This window comes from Rhamphochromis sp. 'chilingali' (assembly GCF_963969265.1).
Source record: "Rhamphochromis sp. 'chilingali' genome assembly, chromosome: 12".
Lineage (NCBI taxonomy): Eukaryota > Metazoa > Chordata > Actinopteri > Cichliformes > Cichlidae > Rhamphochromis > Rhamphochromis sp. 'chilingali'.
In genome coordinates, this window is record NC_137939.1 from 21,347,128 (window position 1) to 21,368,373 (window position 21,246).

Here is a 21,246-nt window from a genome sequence, read left to right on the forward strand (position 1 = left end):
CGCTTGGCGAACAGGCCCTGAGAGCTTGTTATAATAAATCCATTGTGAAATCCACACATAAATATAACGTCATCTTCATTGTGATGGGTGGGAAGTTAAAACAGAACTGCTATATCATGCACCAGATTAGGTTTTGGGGGCATCCAGCCAGCATCTATTAAAAATAATTTAAAGCTTTGTAAGAGGTGATATTTTTTCTTTTGTCTGTGCTGATTCTGATTTTGAGATAGATGGTAGATGGGGGGTGGGTCATTGACCTTGTATCTTCACACTGGCTGGCACGAATACACACTCTCTCTTAGACAAAGCGTTTCTGTCTGAAACAAAGTCAGCTTTTTGTGGACACGGGGGCACGGCTTCCAGGCACATGGGGGGGATTTAACCCGTTGTAGTCAAGTGATTGGAGGACTTCTTTTTCACTTATAAACTTTTAAAGACTGCAGTAATCTGAAAAATAAAACCCTGAAGAGTGGCATTTAATATGTTTAATGAAACATAGACTCTTAAATAAATATTCTTTGATTTTCAAAGACAGAAAGACCTATAGTGAATTATATTTATACATTAGGCATTTTTTAAAAAGTGCATCAAAGTGCTTGTGAGTATTTGTTCTGTCTAGGTCATAAAGTCAAAAGAAAATATATCAAAAGATCAGACAAAAACACACAAAACCTCTGCACATTTGAACTGCTTAGCAAAGCTCAGATGATGAGCTTTTGGTTGCCTCACATAAACTCAAAATCATGACATATACCACAAGCCAAAAAACGAAATTTTGTCAAACAGCGTTTATATCATGGATGTTGCCTTTAAAGTGTTTCTGTTATGTGTGCTTCTATGCATATGATATACATCTCTTTGTAGACATCTTTTACCTCACCTACTCACATCAATCTCTGTTTCATCTCCCAGGCCCTCTCACTGAACCAGTCCTTAGTTCTCCCAATAACTGAGCGTTCTGCTGAAAGCACTAAACAAAGTCTGGCCAGTTTTGGCTGGTTTCTCTCCAGATAGTTCTGTGTGTCTCTCTGCAGCTGGTCCAAGGCCTGCGGCCGGTTCTCGTCAAGCGACACATCAGAGCTCAGCATGGGGTTGAAGCGGAAGTAGACATCTGGGGCCAGCAGGTCATCTAAAAGGGTGTGAACCCCTTCAGTGTCAGTGGCACTGCAGATCAGATTGCTGATTTTGGCCCTCAGGCTCGTGGAGGTAGCAGGTCCCTTCTTAGCACTGTCATAGCGACCTGTGCCCAGGGACAGCACACATTGGAAGTCCTGGTTTGGCCACAGCAAATGGCTTTCATGGACAGCCACGGCACAGGGATTGTTCAGGGTGATTCCACCATCCTAATAAGACACAAATTAATCTATAAAGCCGAGAAATTAGCATTTTGTTCAAATCAAACCTGCACAAAAAAGCTTAAGAAAAAAAGCCTGAATGATTAGAACTCCTTTAAAGTAAAACAAATACAATATCAACAGAGGTTCTTATATTTTTGATTTAAGAATTGTAGAAAAGTATTAAGGTGTGAGTGATAGGAAAGGGAGCGACTGGCATTTTTCTTTTTTCCTGAACGGAATGCGATATGTTGAATTGGGTTTTTGTATGGAATTTGTATCCAACCAAAGACTGTATATAAAGGATGACCATAGTGTGTTGACATCACTGAAAAGCTCCTACAATGATGCTTTTATACTGTTTAACACTTGTTTGGAGCTTTTTTGCACATAAGGTCTTGTAAACCAACTCCATTAATGCTATTTCACTTACGTTCTTACACTGAAGATTGGGGCAGGCACACACATCACTGCAATGATGTGTGTGCCTGCATCATTGCAGTGATGATGCAGGCAGTGATGATGCAGGCACACACATCTATTATGTGTGTGCCTGCATCATCACTGCAATTCACCAATTTTTGTGTTCACTTCATTGACTGTCATTAGAAAAAAGATTAATGGCTAACAATTGCCACTAGTTATTGGGGCGTTTTATTTATTAATGTTTTTTTTTTCTTAAAGCAAAAAGTAAGGTTAACCTTCACCCCCTTCATAGTCCTTCAGTTAATCACATGTTTATTTCGCCTATTCACGTTTGAGACAAAACAAGGACATGTCAACATTGGAAACTGTCATTAACAACCTGGTGAATGTCATTTTCTAAGGTAAACTCCTGGAAGTATCCTGGGGCGGCTGACGATGCCCTCACTGCCTGCCACATCTGGTAGCCTGAGCCTCCTGCGTAACGGCTGAGAGAACCTGGTTTGTGGTTATAGTTGCGGAAGACAAAAGCCTTAGGGCTGGTACCCCAGTTTACCACTGTGCTGACTGCAGAAACCTGAGCAGACACCAACAAAACCAATTGTTAAAGCTGTGCAAGCTCCAGTTTTTAAGCTGGAATCAAAACATGGAATCTCACCACAGCGGGGTGCTCCAATACAGCAGCTTGGAAGTCCTTTTATTGGTGTTCTGTGAAAGTGCAATATTCTTACCTTGGGACTGAAGAAATCTCTGGCTGTTTTAATAAGTACTCTATCACCTAGCTTCTCTCTAATGAGAATGAAAACAAGCAGTGTCTTATTAACTTGTTAAAAATTTACTCCTTTGAAGGACTGAAGCACATTTAATGTGTCTCTTATGTGCAAACCGGAGTATCGTCTCCCAGGTCTCAGTGTTATAGTAAGAATGGCTCCAGCCCATCTTCACAGTACCAACCAGCGGGTTTTGCCGGAATACTTCAGAACCAAAACGACGATACATGTCAGCACACTCTTCTATAGAAAAACGGGCCAAACCCAACATGAAGGCTAGGACAGCACCTTCAACAAACAGATGCGGAGACATGCATTTTAAATAGAGTTGTAGATTCAGACAGGCATGCATTAAAATGTTAGTCTCAGTTTACTATATGTCACCTGTGCTCACTCCACAGATGTAGTCAAACAGCTGGTGAATCTTTTTGCCTGTTTGATCCTCCAACAGCTTTAATATCTGAAGAGGCACAACACCTCTGAAAAATGCAAAGAAAAAGGAAAACATAAACCCCCAGAAATATGAACACATTAGCATAGTCATACACAGAACCAGTGGATACCATCAGGCACAGCTTAACCTTTATATACTGTTTGGCTCAAATTAAACCCATTTTGACATTTAACAGCAGTAAAAACACAATAAATGTATTTGATAGATTTTTCCTGGAGTGACCCAAAATACAAAAGAAACGCAAATGAAAAATATTTGTAGTTTGTACAGGTGCTTCAAATCTTTCTGCACAGAGGCTGTACCAGGTCAGATTTCACCTATATGTATTCAGATGGATTTTAGCCTAACCGACATGGATCAAATCAAAGAAAAGGGTGGTTTTGAATGATAGAGTTCAAGGAGGTACTTTACCACTTCACATACAAGTAATACCTGTGATCCACAGTCCAAAGATATACATGCTAGGTTAACTGGTAATTCTGAATTGACCATGAATGTTAGCTAGTTATGGTGCTTAATGTGTACTAAACAAAATGCTTCATGAATGTGTAGTTAAAGTTGTTTTGAGTGCTTAATGATCTATTTTTTCTTACATTTACCTCGTTCCACCACCATCAATTGAGAGGACTCTTATGCCACGGCCTTTGACTGGATCCGCATATCCGATAAGAGCCAAAGTTTCTCTTAATGCAGCCTGAAGTTCCTGGTTATGTTCATAGTTCTTCCGTTGTCTCAGCATTGAAACTGCAATTTTCTCCTGGAAACAAAATCATGTTTTAAATTTAATGAGGTTAAAACAACTGTTAAATATAAGTATTTGTGTTTAATTCTCAACAGACCTTCCAGATTAAGGCTTTGCATGAGGGGTAGTGGATAAGGTGTTCATTGAGTGCTTCTACGCAGTCAGTCAGATCTTCTGGAGTAGAAGCCAGTCTCAGGCTATCAGCGAACACACATGTCATTTCATCTGCTTGTTTCCTATTCAAGACAAGCTGACAAACAAGCAGAATCGCATCAAAGTTCATTTTTATGTATTTTAGCCTCTTACTAATGAGAGCAGATTTTTATCTTACTTAGTTCATCGGGGCATTAACTGGGAATTAATGAAAATGTTACTTTAACTCACCTTTTTATTTAATACTGCCTGCGGGGCAGAGATGACAGTTTTGGAGTTGCTTTTTCGATAAACACCCAGCAGTTCTGGAATGGTACTTGTGGGGTTGCAGAGGTAATCCATAAAAGATACACTCTTCAGTCTCTTGGGGGACTTCTGGGATTCAGTGTCCTCATTCACTCCACTTTGACCCTTGAAATACTGATTGATGTGTTGGGATGTTTGGAAATAGTTCTCACTGATTTTAGTTGTATTACAGCTGCTGTGGAAACTGCCTGCAGCTCCTGGGGTGATAGATTCTTCTTGCTTCAGTTGTAAACTGGCACTGTGAGTTTGTGAGGTGGATTGTGTTAAAAGGTGTTTCTTGTAAGTCCAATCCTTCTCTATGAGAGGTTGTTCTTTCGTATTCTGAGCTTCATCTGTTACTTTGGCACCAAAGTATTTATTAATGTGCCTTGCAAAGTGAAGGTATCCTTCCTCCCAGGTACTGGAGTTACTGTCGGGTTCCAGTGCTGCCTTTACTTGAGACTGTTTACCTCTGATTTGTATTTTTCGTCTCTTCTCCCTTCTGTTTGTCTCTTTGGAAGGAGGCTCCAAATTCTCCTGCTTTTGAACTTTTGCCAAACCCTGAGAGAAAACTGTGTTAATGTGATGAGCAACATAATTGTAACCCTCACCAAATCTTGTCGTGAGAGAGCTGATGTGAAATAACTGCAGTCCAGATGTTTCTTGAGTTGAATGACTTGTTACAGAGTCCCACTGTTTGTCCTTACATTTCAAGGTCTGTGTTGTGTCTTTGCTTTCAGGTATATTTTCCTCTGTGGCTGCTTGCTGACTTTGACTAATCCTCTGTGACCTGCAAGCATACTCTGGAGTAGACATGACAACACTGGCATTTTCAGACAGACTTAAAACTTCTTTTCTTTTGAAATAAATGTTAATGTGTCTGGACAATTGATTAAATGATTGACCAAGACACCCTCCAACCGAACTTAAAAGAGAATTGTTCTGAGCCTCGTCAAAAATCCCAACTGGAGCTTTGGCTTTGAAGACATCCTTATTAGAAGATGAATAAAAACGCAGAGCCTGAGGATGTCTCGCCTTTTCTGTAAGGTCTCTAAGGAGGCTATAAAAGGTAGAGGTTGTATCACTGTGCTTTACTTTTTTAAAAGTGGCTTTTGTTGCAAACCTGGAAGGTTGAGGAGGTGACAGCTGTAAATATCTATGTAGGTCAAGGCAGAGTGGTGCTTTAGTCAGACCATGGTCCTTTCTGAGAAGGTTCATTGTGTATTTATATTTGCTGTACAATTTCAATGTCCTGTTCACACAACATGAACACAATTTTGTGCTCAGGTAACGACCCATGTTGTCTTGATGAGCGGCACTCAGTCAAAGCCTAAATATCACTCAGCACTGAGTCAGCTTGCAGTGGCATATTCAGCAGGAATCTGGAAAAGTCAACAAAACATTTGAACAACAACTAAGTCAGCGCTACACAATAATGACGCTCTGTGGCTGCAGGAGTGTGTTAAACAAAATGCTTACATGACACATGATATTGACATGTTGAGCTTTAGTAGTCATACATGATCAGAAACTTTGCTAATTATAACAAAAAGAAGTGCAGCTCATGATAGTTTCGTCATTTTTACTTGTAAATCTAATTATGGGAAAGTTATGAGTCAAAGATGAAATATTAATACTAGGGATATTACATAAAATTATAAAATTATTGCATTCATGTTTCCAAAGCTTGTCTGCGCTGATGACATGCACATAAACAACTATAAACAACTCTGACTGATCAAACTACAGGCATCATGTTTTACAATAGCCTGGTGCCTTTCTTTCCTTATGCTGTCTCCACAAGAATGTAACATGAAACCTCCAGAAAAAAGCGTGGCCTATAAATAACTCTCTATGGTGTATCTGTACTTCCATATTTCCATTTTGACAACACACACACATGGCTTTGCCTGTAGTTAATCTCTTATCCTTATCAATAATGGTGGAATGGTTAATACCATGTAAAATGAAGTGCATGCACTAAGGTGGCTATACAAACTAAAAGGCAGACAGCTCGGGTATGCAATAATCAAACATCGACATAGGTTAAAGTCTTCCACTTAAGCAAGGAGAGGTCACGAATGACAGAAAATGTAACCTTGACAGAATATGTGTTGAAAGCGTACACACTAAAGATTTACCTGAAACATAACACCAAGTTTTCCTGTCTTCACAATTCCTCTTCGTGCAGATGCCTGCTCTCTAAAATCCAGAACAGCAGTTTTGACAGACTGTCAGAGTCGCTTTTTTTTTCTGCTGTGTTTTGACACTTGATTCAATCCTTCCTACACGCAGGACTTTAATCTCATTTGCTGGGCTGGGCTGGGGGTGTGTATGGGGGGTGCGAACTGGCTCGGCCAGTGTTCAATAAGACACACAGGCTTAAGGTCATGTGTTGTCACTGCTGACAAGCACAAGTCTAAAATTAGGGATGGGGTGACAGCTTAAGGTCTCAGTGAACTCATGTTGGGTGCTTTAAACATCACCACACATCACACACACCAAACAGACAGAGCTGTGACTCATCACTGCAAACAGCACTCCAATTCTTAGAAGCTGTGCCCAAGCTGGAAGGTACATGTGATGCAAACAACTGGAAGTCTGCAGTTGTAAATGGATATTATGAAGTGTGCTCATGTTTTAAATTAGAGCCTGGATGTATGATTTAAATGGGCCAATGTTATTCAGCAAAAACAATTAAATATGTGCTTATGTGGCCTTGTGTCATGTTCCTTCTTTGCAGCTGTGCCCAAGGAGGCAGAAGCAAGTCCCCTACCTAGAGCGTTCGATCCCTGGCGTGTATGTTCGGAGTATCGTCTCCCAGGTCTGTAAGTGTCCGTGTAAGTATCCTTGGGCAAAATACTGAACCCCAAATTTCCCCCCAGTGGAGCACGAGTGTGTTTGTGAATTTTATGCAAATTGCTTAGGCATGTTTGAATGGGTGAATGAAGCTTGTAGCAAGAAAACACTTCGAATGCTCAAATTGATTAAGTAAGAAGAAAAAAGTGCCATACAAGTAAATTCCATTTGACATTTACGCTGTAACCAACAGTGTTTTATAAACACTTTTGTCCTATTGCAGGATCTCATGTAATCTTTCACCAGCACATGCCGTTCTACACAGCTGTTTATTTTTGGTGAAACATAAGAGGAGGGGCTCACGTGTTTCTCTCCAGCACACAGACACTGACGTTACTTTCAAAACAATAGTCATAAAAAAGACATAAATAATCAGAGAGCTTCAGTAGTTTTGATTTTTTTTTGTTAAACAAATCCACTAAATTTGACATTTCTGCTCGTATTTGTTCTTCTGGCTATGATCTGATCAGTTTGCTACAATTCAGCACAATTTCTAAAGAACGATTTCACTCTCGCAGACTTACAATGACATCTAGTGGCAGATTCTTGACAGTTTGGTTCTTAATCGGCTTTGAATGAACCGCTGTGCATGACAGGAAATTGATCATATTCCGCTTCAGTGACTTTGAGTCTTATCTCTGCACCATGTATATGATGAATACATGACAGTCCTTTACAGAACACACAATCCTTTCTGTCAAGAATGATTCTTTCCATGTACAGCAAAGCTTTTTTCTTTTTTAAAAATCTGTTTCCATAGCCACTATCTTGGGTCTGACTGCCACCTCCCCAGTGATTTTGTTAGAAGTAAGATTGGACCAATCTGCTGATACGAATACACACCAGAAGAAGAATAAAAATCATGACAAAATGCTGTTATCAGTCAAAAACAGATTTTCAAACTGCATTTAATGAAACCTGTACATCCAGAAATATTTCTTTGAATACATTCATCTTCAGCTCTATTTTACAGTTGTAATTTTATCTCTGCATCATTGTTGTTATTTTAAATTACTTTAGGTGAACTACATAACCAACATAACCATTTTTTACAGGATTATCAGCATGATATTTATGCAGTTCTTCATATATTTACAGTACTTATAAAACAGTGCTGGAGCGTCAGGGTATTTTCTTTTCACAGCGTCCTGTGGTGCACTCCTCTCCACGTCCGGTCCACTTTAAGCGGTTCCTGGCAAAGATGTCATAGGATTTGTCCATCAATGGTCTCACAGGTGACCACATCATAAAGCGACCCAACCAACCGAGGCCTACGGCGCTATACATGACTGCAAACGCTGGGACTCCGCTGTGAACCTGGTAACACACAGCATGAAGGTGCATAATATAACACTTAGGTTAAACTGCATATTGTGAGGTTCATTAAAATCTTGGTTAAATAATCACCTTGTCTTTCTTATCAATCACGTGCATTTCCTTCATGGCCATCTCATAGGTGATAGCCTTGTATTTTGTTCCATCATAACCTGGCAGAGAGATATCAATGAAATGTACTTTCTCAGGCCGGTTTCTCTGCAGAAACTGGAGCAAACGGATCTCAGTCACACATATTGGACAAAGCCCATCATACAGAACCTGGAAAAGAGTGGAGAACAGACATTTACATGAGGAATTGTCTGATATTTTATCCCTAATTTTCCAAAATTCAGTTAAACTTGAAGGATATCAATCCTGTTGGGAGGCATAAACCCTTGTGGATTCATTTAACCTGCTTTGGTTCAAATGAAAGTACAACAGTTGCATTGGAGAAGCAGCAAAATGGTGAGACTGTTGCTCTCCCCATATTGCTCCTGACTGATATTTCTCTTTCCTTTTTGCTAGTTTCCTTGTCTCTACTGGTAGCGTTAGATGGTACTTGCAGCCCATTCAGGTTGCACAGGTAGTTCCATATACTAATATGCCATCACAAGATGGTTTACAGTCTCAGTCTCAGCACAGGAGAGTGGAGGACATATAGGAGACGGGCTGCTACACAAGAAGAGCTGGACAGGGTTGCACAAGGGCATCAACGCAGCAGCAGGAGAGATAACTGCGCCTTTGTTCGAGGAGGAACAGAGCCCTTGAGAATGACCTACTTGTGCCAGCTTTTGATCAAACTGTAAGAAGAACCAGACTCCACGTGCATGACATGAGGGCCTGACCTTGCAGCTCAACTGAGTTTACCAAAGAAAAGCAGGACTGGCAGGTCCACCGATGGACCCCATTCGCTTCACAAATAAATGCAGGTTCACACTGAACACATGTGACTGACATGAGAAATCATAATCTTTTTTCAAAAAGGCATGTTAACCTTGATGAGATTACCTCATTAATAGTCATTACATCAAAGATCCTGAATGATTTGAATTTGGCCCAGGAAAACGTCCATCAACTAAAAATTGAGTTGCGTATTGCCACAGCGTTGTCTTAAGTTAACAACGTTCAAAGTGCAACTTTCATTTTGCTCAGCTGGCACAGATACTACCACACAGTGAGGACAAGGTCAAAAATGAGTCTTACACATGTAAAATAAGCGTTATGAAATCGTAAGCGTGGTTTTAAATCATTTTATATTATACTGCCAAACTGGAGACGTTTCAACCAGTAACGCGGAATCATTTACTTTACAGGGTTTACATATTAACCAGTATATTATCCTAAAAACGGTTTACCCGTTTTACAGACCGCTAACTAAAATTTTAAAGACAAGTTTAGCAGAAACAGAGAGACAGTGGGAGCAACTCACCCTGACACCAGCAGACTCAGAACTGAAGGTGCGATGCTGATGTTTGCAGAGCACAGATGTTACTCTTGAATTTACACAACTGGGCAATCTGGCTAAACCCGAAGTCAAACATGTTCTCACTTTTGAAAACATCTGAAGCTACAAATGGCTACACAGCTCTAACTTGCACTGGAATCAACCCGACTTTTCCCCAACTAACAACCAGATTATACAAGCGTTTGAATAACTCTTGAATAACTTCTTCTTCCCCCTTTGAGGCAATCTAGGCTTTGTTTTATTATCGCCATCTAGTGGACTGGAGTGCGAGAAGTTCCCTGACTTACGTCTACAAACAGAAATGCTGAGTATTTATTTACATTTCCACATTCCATGTTTTTGTACGTTTAGTTTTCAGTTTGATTTTTTATTTTATTTTTACACACATCTAATTAGCCAACTGAACAGGCTTTAGAACTGGGAAAAAGGAGATTTTAGTGACTTTGCAGGTATCCAGATGGCTGGTCTGAAACTGCTTGGATCACACAACCATAAAGAGAATGGTCAAAAAAAAAGAGAAATATCCAGTGACCACCAGTTTTCCGAGTGGAAACTTGATTGATGAAGTTGATGCCAGAGGTGCTTTGAGCCAAAATGAAGCATTTCAAATAACCACTGATTACAACCAAGGCATGGAGAAGAGCATGTCTAAATGCTCAACAAGTTAAAGATTGAAGCAGATGGGTTAGAGCTGCAGATGACCACACCTGGTGCCGGTTGTGAAAGATAAGGACAGGAAAGGGATGCTACAGTTTGAACATCTTTACCAAACTTGACACACTTTGAGACCTTTAGTACCAACTGAGCAGACTGGTTTCTCTGGCACACTTTCCAGATCTTAAGCCAACAGAGCATATTTGGGATGTGGTAGAACCGGAGATTCACATCATGTTTGTGCAACATCATATCTGCTGCAACTGTGTGATGCTAACATACTTTTATACACTAAAATCTCAGAGGAATGTTTCCAGCACCTTTGTATGATCTATGCACGCAGTTCGGAAAGAAAAAAGTGGCCCAACTCTGGCGTACCTAATGAAGTGGTTAGTGAGGATATGTCAGCTGTTTAATTTCCTTAAATTCTAATCCATAAATTGTAATTATTATTCTCTCAGTTGAATTTTATGTAGTGTTTGTTGTATTTCTTTCAAAACATGCGGTTTGCAGTCTCAATAGCTGATTAATGAGGAGGTTGAATTGGAGCACATTATCGCTCAGCATCTAGACATCTTTAAATAACTCATGAAAGAAAAAAAACAGAGCTCACAGCACCTCTAAAAGATACACCAATAATCCATACCGGATTAATTTGCATAAAAACTAGGGATTTTGTGCTAAGCTGAAAGAATATCCAGTGACTACATCAATTTAAACAACTCATAATTTTAAGAAAGTAAAATAGAGACCAATTATTTCCAGCATTCACATTCAGCAACCACATGGCCCAACACTGCTGACATTGAATTTGTAGCCAGCGCTGTTTTTCACAACATGTACAAAACACAGTTTTTCAGTTAATTAATTTTTACTTAATCAAAGCGTGCAGACAAACCATAAAATTAAGAAAGCCTTCCTAATATTGTATAAGTCCCTCCCACATGTACTGAAAAAACAGCTCTGGGGATCTAGTTAGATTGGCACGAAGTTCCAAGCATTTTTTTTTTCAGTTAGCCCTGCTGAGGGAGACCCCCTGCCATCGGGGGGTGCCATTGTATTGGGGGCATGACATCAAAACATAAATCCCAGCTTTAAAGGTTTCCCAAAAGAGCATGTCATTTTGACCAACCCACCTGCAGTGCACAAACACATAGGAGTAGACAAACACCGCTTACATGAGTTCAAAGGGCCTCGGCAGTAAAACCAATGTATGTCTATGAAAGGGTCGTATGTTAAAAGAAACATATTTTAGCAGTTGAATTACACTTCCTACAAGCATTTATTGTCATCAATATCTAGTGCTTGGCTATTGCTCTATTTTGTATGGCCACTCATATTTTGCATGACAGCACACGTGATGAGATCAAAGAGCTTACAGCAGAGTGAACTCTGTCCCAGTGCAAGACTGTGTCACATGGACTGAGTTCATAGACTTTGCGATACAGTTTCAAGGACTGGGCCGAGGTGAGGTCTTGTGAAACTTATAATGGATGCAAAATATGTGAATCTAACTCTTTCTTTGAAAAGTTGCACTTGTTTATTTTCTGTTCACTTATTTTTGCTGTTCCCACTTTCTAGCCGGAGAATTGAACATGCCCCCCGCAGCAGCAACCAATCTAGGCTACACCCCACCAGACGGAGGCTGGGGCTGGGCTGTCGTCTTCGGCGCTTTCATCTCCATAGGATTCTCGTATGCCTTTCCTAAGTCCCTCACCATCTATTTCAAGGAGATTCAGGAATATTTTTCAGTTTCCTACAGTGAGATTGCCTGGGTGTCCTCAGTCATGCTTGCTTCTATGTATGCAGGAGGTTAGTGGCCGTCATACTTCAAGTATTGGCACATTCCCAAGCAGCGTATCCCATGACCGGATTTGTCAAGAAAAATTTGTCCCTCAGAACGTTGCTAAAAATGTAAGATATTTCTCTCCTGTGTGCAGGCCCTGTCAGCAGTATACTGGTCAATCGCTATGGCAGCAGACCTGTGGTTATAGTTGGCGGGGTCCTGGTTTGCACTGGCATGGCTCTCGCTTCTTTTGGAACTAATATAATACATCTGTACCTCTGTGTTGGAGTAATTGGAGGTAAATTATGTTTCCTTTTTTTGTTAACAGTCAGATAGGCTAGTCCAACAATTTAAAAAACTATCCTTTAAAACGATTCACTTTCTTACAGTGCACATGTTCAATTCAGTTTTGTGTTATTTTTCTGGTATAGCTGTTTCTGTCCTTTATAATGTTTGCTTTATGATACCTGGTTGTAACTGGACTACACTGAAGGAAGGAGTGGTTGTGTTGTAACTCTCATTCAGTCTTTTACTATCAGGATCAATCCACAGGGATTGTTTATGTCCCTGTGTAAAGCAGAGTTGGTCGTTCAGTGCAGCGAGTACAATGACCCTTATGATATAATATAAGTTATAATCCCCTCTTACAACATCAAAGCAATGTTTAGATTTGGGTAAAACCTTTTTTGTCCTGTTAATTCAGGTGCATTTGGAACATCCACACATGCACATGTGCAGGCAAAACCACACGATCATTTTACTAACTGAGAGCAAACAAACCTCTCAGACTTTAAACCTAATCTTTAATCTAGTAGCACTGCACCAGTCAGAGACGTACAGAAAAGAAATGCCCAAACCATGGGACTAGTTATATTTTTTTTTCTGTAAACAAATCATCACCGATATAAAACTAATGTCACAGATAATAATAAGAGGTGCATTCAACTGTCTAAAAGTACTTTTTAAACTGATACTTTAGGCACTTTATTCAAAATATTCTAAAGGGAATAATTCATAAATTACTGTGTGTAATTTTAACCTTATTTTTAACAGGTTTTGGTCTCGCCTTCAACTTGCAGCCCTCCCTGACGATCATAGGCACTTACTTCCAGGTCAAAAGGCCCATGGCCAATGGACTCGCTATGACTGGAAGTCCGGTTATTCTCTCCACTCTGGCGCCTCTCAATCAGTTTCTGTTTGATTCCTTTGGTTGGAGGGGAAGCTTCCTCATCCTGGGATCCATTGTTTTGAACTGCTGTGTAGCTGGTGCTTTGATGAGACCAGTCAACAAAAGCATACCACGGAAAACAATAGATGAGTCATCAAAGTGTGAAAGCGAAGCTCAGGAACACGCTGCTGCTGAAGACACCACTACCCACTCCGATAACCTTCAGACTGAAGATCAAAGTGAGAGCAAGGGTCACAGCTTTGTGCAGAAATTCATAGATCTCTCACTTTTCAGACACAGGGGCTTCCTCATTTATCTAATTGGTAATGTGGTCTTGTTTTTTGGCTTTTTTGCACCTGTGGTTTTCATGGCTCCATATGCCAAACATCAAGGGATTGATGAATATTCAGCAGCTTTCTTGCTCTCCATTTTTGCTCTGGCGGACATGTTCATTAGACCGACAACTGGCTTAGTTGGCAACACCAAGTGGATCAGGCCGAGAATACAGTATTTTTTCAGTTTTGCTGTTTCATACAATGGCGTATGTCACCTAATGTGCCCACTGGCGTCTGGCTATACGGGCCTAGTTGTATATGCTGTCTTCTTTGGTTTGGCATTTGGGATGCTTTCTGCACTCCTTTTTGAAGTTCTAATGGACCTTGTTGGAGCTCCTCGTTTCTCCACTGCTGTTGGACTTGTCACCATTATTGAGTGTGGGCCAGTGCTTCTGGGACCTCCAATGGCAGGTTTGTGGTGTTTTTTTTCTTCTCTTTTTTTCCATTGAATTGTGATTTTGATTATACACATAAGCAAAGTATAGAAATTTCCAAGATGGAGTTACTAACAGATTATGTGTGTTCTCTTTCAGGAGCTTTGGTTGATTATTTTGGTGATTACAAATACATATATTATGCATGCGGTGTATTCATGCTGGTTTCTGGCATATTTTTCTTCGTTATGCATTACTACAACTATAAAAAACTGGATGAGGAGCGCGGAAAGAGCAAAGCAATGGAGACAAGGAATTCTGACGAGGCAGTACAACTAAAAATGAACCAGGCTGATAGAACGATGAATGAAACAGATGAATGAACTTGCTGACTATGACTTTATTTCAGTGGATGCATACAAAATGACACTACAAAGGCTTTTTATGCAGTATGTAAATGTATTTTGTACCTTAAATGACTTAGTTAGAGTAGTTAGACTTTTACATATTTGCAGATTCACATTTGTTATTTTGTAAATGCTCATATTACGTATATTATTATTATTACAGTGTGTGGCATATGTAACTCTCATGGATTTGTTAATAAATCTCCAGGAACTAACTATGTTCCTTCTAATGCAATCCTTATGGCTTTATAAACTTAAGCAGTTCATTTGGTTTCTTCATCAATTAAATAATAATAAATCTTCTGACTCTTATTTCTGAATAATGTAAGAAAAGAAGTCCAAACCCACATGCAGTCACAGTTTAGTGTTACTAAACTGTGTTACTTATTACCACTAGATGGCACTGAACCCTATCACATGAAAACTGAAGCCACACACATCTTTTCCATTAAACTTCAATTAAACAACAGGCATCCTCATGCCTCGGGCTCAGTTCTCTACAGCATCGCTTTCCATAATCTGGGTCATGACCCCCGGCCCAATGGGAAGATAGCTATTTTGAATAGTTTACAACATTTGCAACAGTAAAAACAAAATTTAGGTGTCTGTTGTGAAGACTGCAGTTTCTGACTTAAATAGCTTCCCTGAAATCCTTCTCACTCTAAAAAGGCGAAAGGAAGATTCATTCTTTATGTTCTAGTCTACAGTAAAACACATTTTGAATGTCATGGGGATCTGTAAAAGTTGTTTCACTGCAGCATAGCTTCAGTGAAGTCATAAAAATTCAGTATGAAGTTATGGAAATATTTGAGAATTAACTTTTAAATAAGTGTGGTGAACCCAATGTGCATTTAATAAGATTGGATTTGCAGGTGTGGCTGAGGAAATGAAACGCTTTACTTATCCTCACAGACATAGAAAAAAATGTATTGTGCATATAACACATTTAAGCTGTAGGTCAGACCTTTAGATATGTGAATGTGAATCTGCAATGAACATATACATTGCTGTCATATGGACAATCAAGACAGGTCAGCCCGTCTCTCCATAGGTCAACCTTTCTCTGCACACACATCATGATTTTAAACCCTTAGAATTCATCCTCAAGCACTAATGCAATACAAGATTCATGTGCAAGCCATAAAAAATGAACAATGCTATTATTACAGATGTATGCTTAAATGATCCATCCTCATCATGTGCCTGTAAGGTGCATATTGACTCCCTTTCTGGATGAACAAAAATTGCTCATGTGAGTGAATCAATACTTTAATGTATAGTGTAAAGTAATGTTACTTAAAAATCAGATAAACAGTGTAAATCCCTTTGTTATGGCTGAATGAACTTCTTTTTGGATTTTAGTCCAATTTCAGTCAACTAGGCATCATTTGATCAGATCCAGTTTGGGCAAAAGTAGCAACAATGAAAGTCTGATTGACTTTGGGTTGTTTTGATCCAGTTTTAATGGTATGAGAATCTAATCTGACCTAAAGATTTTTTTTCTACAGTAGAATTACAAATGAGCCAAACTGGTAAGATTATTAATTGTAGAGAAGTATTGAAAATGAAAAGTCTCAAAAGCATGTATCCATGTATCCACTGTATATACTGCATTTTCTCAGTGGCAGGACATTTATTTATCTCAACTGCAGAAAGCAACAGCACTATATCTGAGCCAGGCTTGCATCAGAGACAGGGTTTTCTTTCTAAGTCCTTCTGTTTGACAAGAGCAAGTGGTCATGATCGTGTAACAAAGGCTTGTTTCGATTTACTTCCATTTGCTCCTCTTCAGTTGGTGCCTTATGCTGATTATACCATAGCAAGCGATGACTCACTCATTAGACAGCTGAATCAGATCACTCGAATACGACCACAAAATTGCTTTAATTTCCATACGTCTAAAAATATATTATACTCTGGTTTACATATGTTTTGATTTCTCGTGAATTAATTACAAATTTGATCGTTGTTGAGGAGTTTGTTTTTAAGGGTTATTATTTATTTTCTGTTTTTTTTTAATGAATTTATATTTTTTATCAGTAACATGATCATTATCATTCTATCTCTGTCTGTTATTTTCTCACCAGCACATTCATTTTGTGGTTTGTAAAATGGAAGATAACCAGGAATACATTTTCATCACAATTACCCAGACCTCAAAGAGACATTTTCAGTTGTCCTCATTTACCTGACTAATACTCCAAGTCCAAAATTATTTCTGTAACTTTAGTCCAGTTTTTGTCATTTTAAGTCGTGTTTTTGTTCATAAGTTTAAAAAGTAAAGAATGACTCTATCTTGCTGCTAAGTAAAGAAGACAATATTTCACAAAGCGACACATTTCTTCTTAATACTGAACATGAATAATTTCCACTACTCTGAACATGACATTAAAAGGGGAAAGAGCATATTATTAACAGTCATGTACATCTACAAAAACTGGAGTAAATACAATTTGAAGCCAAACCATGGAGAAAATGATGGTACCAGTGGAGTATCAGTAGAATAGAATAGCATAGAACAGAATAGAATAGCCCCATGTCATTGTAGAGGTACATACAATTTGAAAGGTGCTTGGAAGTAGTGCAAAGACAAGACTTGATCTGAATAGAGTCTGTGTGTGAGTGACCTGAATGATGGGGGTTACTCAGACCATGGCTCAGATTAGTGCAGTGGGTGGACAGGGATGTGGTGTGGGGGGGATAGTGTTTATTGACACTCCAAATGGCAGAGGGAAGAAGCTGTTTGTGAGTCTAGAGGTGTGGGACCTGATTGACCTGAGGTGCTGACCAGAGGACAGCTGATCAAACAGGTGGTGGGTGGGGTGCAAGGCGTTCTTCTGAGACAGGAGGCTTTCACCAGGGTGTTGATGTTGTGGGTCCAGATGAGCTCAGCTGAGATGTGGGTGCCCAGAAACCTGAAGGTAGACACGAATTCTACCCGTCCTCTGTTTAGAATGAGTGGGGAATGAGTTATGAGTTATTTTGTTTTAAGGACGTTCAGCTTCAGGTTATTTTCTGAGCAGCAGCAGGACAAGTTCTCTACCGCTGCCCTGTACACTGTATTATCTCCATTAGAGATAAACCCAACCACCGTCACCGGTGTCACCGGCATACTTGACGATAACGTTGGTTGGATGCATTGGTGTGCAGTAGGAGGGCGGAGAATGCAGCCCAGCGAGATCTGGTGCTGAGTGACGGGGGGCTGAGTTGGACTGACTGAGGTCGGTTGGTGAGGAAGTTTTTGATCCAGTAGCAGGTGGCAGGGGGTATCTGACGGTGGTCCAGTTTGGTGAGGATGTCTGGTATTATGGTGTTAAACACTGAGCAGTAGTCCCAGAAGAGCATCCTCACGTGGCTCTTCCTGTTCTCCAGATGGCTCAGCGCTCTGTGAAGGGTGATGGTGATGGCATCCTCCGTGGACCGATTAGTTCTGCAAGCAAACTGGTGGGGGTCAAGGGAGGGGGATAGACAATCTCTCATGTACTTTAACATTATATGCTGTGAGGACTATAGGTCTGTAGTCATTGAGCCTGTTTATACTAGTCTTTTTGGGGATGAGAATGATAGTGGAGGCTTTCAGACAGTTGGGAGAGTACATAAAGGAAAACTCGAATACATTATTATAAAATTGTTGTAACCCAAAAGGATTATGCAGTGTAGATATGACAAATCTGTATGTATCCCAGTGGAATAGATATGAGTAGACAGAAAGTGAGAGAGTGAAGACCACCAATTAGTGGTGGTTCCCATAAGCTCTGTATCATCTCCTCACTGAACAGCTTGAGCATAATCACTGTGATGAACTGTGACTGATGTCAGTAAATCTGACCGTAATTGGGACCAAGAAGATTGAATCCAGGCAGCTCTGTGTCCAATCAAGGTGATGACTGCTCCCGTGGGGAGACATGGTGTTTTTACCATGCTGGTTTAAGCACTTGCACCCTTAACCACACAGCTGGGATGTTTGCAAAGAAATAAGTGATACTGTCTGTTTAATTCAACATGTTTGTTAATAATCTCTGCTAATCTGCTTCACCCACAGCAGCAGAACTAATCTGTCTGCACATTGTTTACACTTTGAGGGAGGGCAACATCGTGCATATACCAGAGACTTAAGAGTTTATTCATCAGCCCTGTGGATGAAGCTGCTAACAAGACATCACTGGTCAAAAATAAACATCGATAGCCAGATCTGGCTATGCATAGATATATTAGATGCGTTGACATGTTCTTGCAGAGAGAGGACCACTTGCTACATCAGCCTGTCCAAGGAGTCCCCAAGGATTATATCCAACCGAGACTAGATATATCAGATCATCAAAGATAAGGCAGTACTCTACTCTCAAAATCAAACACTTTGAAAGAATACTGCCTTGTTTTAGGCCATAATCACCCTGATTTACATATATGTAGATCAAAATCATACGCACATCACAAATGTTTAGAAAAATAGATTTTCTCCTGCAAAAGCAGTAAACATCTGAATATAAAGAGGGTAACATGGTGGGAATCTAGATATTACTTCACCCTCAAAAACCCAAAGAGGGCAACCTGAATCAGATGAAAGTTTATCTGTTCTACGAAACACTCATGGCTGATTATACTGGTTCATCTTTAAAGGACTGTTCACAGACATATGAGCAGTAAGCTGTTAGCAGTGATGGAATATAACAGAGTGAATTTGCTCAAGTACATTACACTGGTAAAAATGTGAGGTATCTGTACTTTCCTTGAATATATCTAATACTGTTACATGCATCTAGCTACAGTAGTTATCTTCCAGTTAAAAGGCTAAAGAAAGAAAGAAAAATGAAAAAAGAATATATATATATATAGATAGATAGATAGATAGATAGATAGATAGATAGATAGATAGATAGATAGATAGATAGATAGATAGATAGATAGATAGATAGATAGATAGATAGATAGATAGATAGATAGATAGATAGATGAGGTGGTAGAATTAAGAACAGTATATGAAAAATACCTGTATTAAGAAGTAGAAAAAAAACAGCAACTGACCCAGAAATACTGACACGTTGCCTGCGTCTGGTGCATCAAAGGCTTTACTGTGACCCAACAATACTAAAGCAGAGCAATTTCTTTGTCATTCATTACGCTGTCTCTCTACCAGTGTATCATATGAGAATATGTATACAGTGTAAGAATAAAAAAGCGACTACTACTCTAAATCCATAGCAAATCATTATCTGCAGCTCTTTAGCTTTATGGAGCCAGTTTTAGCTCAGTGCTTAACTGTTCAGTTCATAAATTTTATATGACAGTGGTCCTAATACAGCGCCTTGGGGGACTCCACAAGAGAATACGTTCAACATTCACTCTCCTTTTAGTTGTTTTTGATCTATACCATGTCTTAAGGGAAGCATCTGTCCATGTTTCTTTTGAAGCACTTTTTTTTATCAGCTAAACACTAACTGAGGTTTTCTAAAACTTCACAGAAAGGGTGAACCAAAAAAAAAGTTGAACAAAACAAAGTTACAGGCCAGGCAGCAAAACAAAAAGTTAAAACTCTAAAATTCTGTAAAGCAGAGGGAAGCTGCAGATTCAGGGGACAATTCTCTATAGGTTTTTCACTACGAGTGACCCTCTCACATTGTCATATTGTTTTCACAGTGTCATTTGTTACGTGACGAAGTAAACATCACTGGTGAAAAGAGGTTGTATAAGAGGTTGCTGGTATATTGTATTCTACAGTCAGATGGTAGCAGTAAATCTTACATTCCCTTATTTTTTGGTAGAATCGCAACATTGAATGTTTATGTTTTTTATAAGCCAAGACAGTTTAATATTACAGACACTCAAGCAGGCAAACTGTGCTACTGGTGCTGTGGACATCAGGTTTCCTTGTGGAATACAAATGGGCCAAAAAAACAGCTCTTATGAAGACGGACATTTTTTGAACTCAGACAAAAGAGGAACTTAAACCTCTAAACTACTCAATCATGACTAATGCTTGTAAAAGAAATTGAGTCGCAAAGCAAAAGGACTTAATGAGATTATGCTACCCATAATTAACAATCTGTGAAACACATTTCCCAAAACCAAGAACAGAGCTGCTTTTTTGTTCGCCGTCAAGCTTAAGAATGTGTGAATTATCATCCAAGCACACATTTACCCCACTTTTCAGAGTTGACAATGCAGAGCCTCTGACCAATATCCTTAATCTGCCACTCAAAATACATTTAGCCTTTGTGAGAACAAATGTGCATTGCCGAAACACTGGTTGTGGAGACTCTGTGCAGCCTATTAGAACCATTGTTCCTCTTTATCTGTTGAATGCAGCCAACGACGAAAGCTTGTGCGTCTGGGGAAGGTGCTGCTGTTTTATGCATATTACAGGGAGAATACAAGGATTGTCCTGCGGATTATAATCTATCCACTGAATACCACACTGCTATATAAACAAATTTGATTGAAGAACTGAAGAATGGAAGGATGACATAAACTGCCTGCAAGGACTTTAACATTCACACATTGTGCACATAAGCACTCAGATGGAATCTATGACATGTGGATGATAAAAAGCAAGTGGCTTGCATTATCGGTCTATCAAGGCAGCACACTTCAGTGACCAATTCGACCCGAGAGATAACATTGTAAGATTTCATTTAATTCCTCAGTCTTGATTTGTAAAATTTTATCGAATCTAAGATGGTTCCCAATACCCATCTGGAGACGCTTGTGATAGGCATTCCA

General features: G+C 39.5%; 3 protein-coding genes across 3 annotated transcripts; 1 reads left to right on the forward strand and 2 right to left on the reverse strand.

Moving 5' to 3' along the window:
* Positions 1-476: 476 nt before the first annotated feature.
* On the reverse strand, positions 477-6,490 carry LOC308406994 (calcium-independent phospholipase A2-gamma-like). Its single transcript, XM_080898352.1, has 9 exons — positions 6,303-6,490; positions 4,108-5,543; positions 3,821-3,973; positions 3,581-3,738; positions 2,912-3,006; positions 2,644-2,815; positions 2,489-2,546; positions 2,140-2,334; positions 477-1,343 (listed from the first exon to the last, which is right to left on the reverse strand). Exons 2-9 carry the CDS (start codon positions 5,458-5,460, stop codon positions 885-887), a joined length of 2,643 nt encoding a protein of 880 aa, XP_080754478.1. The 5' UTR covers positions 5,461-5,543; positions 6,303-6,490; the 3' UTR covers positions 477-884.
* Positions 6,491-7,896: 1,406 nt separating this feature from the next.
* Positions 7,897-10,015, reverse strand: LOC308407352 (uncharacterized protein). The gene is made up of 3 exons (XM_080898920.1): positions 9,767-10,015; positions 8,428-8,616; positions 7,897-8,337 (listed from the first exon to the last, which is right to left on the reverse strand). The coding sequence occupies exons 1-3, from the start codon at positions 9,896-9,898 to the stop codon at positions 8,143-8,145; spliced, it is 516 nt and encodes a 171-aa protein (XP_080755046.1). The 5' UTR covers positions 9,899-10,015; the 3' UTR covers positions 7,897-8,142.
* A 1,863-nt stretch (positions 10,016-11,878) lies between these two features.
* Positions 11,879-14,752, forward strand: slc16a7 (solute carrier family 16 member 7). Its single transcript, XM_080898857.1, has 5 exons — positions 11,879-11,923; positions 12,038-12,268; positions 12,397-12,540; positions 13,296-14,156; positions 14,279-14,752. Exons 2-5 carry the CDS (start codon positions 12,052-12,054, stop codon positions 14,500-14,502), a joined length of 1,446 nt encoding a protein of 481 aa, XP_080754983.1. The 5' UTR covers positions 11,879-11,923; positions 12,038-12,051; the 3' UTR covers positions 14,503-14,752.
* Positions 14,753-21,246: the final 6,494 nt, after the last annotated feature.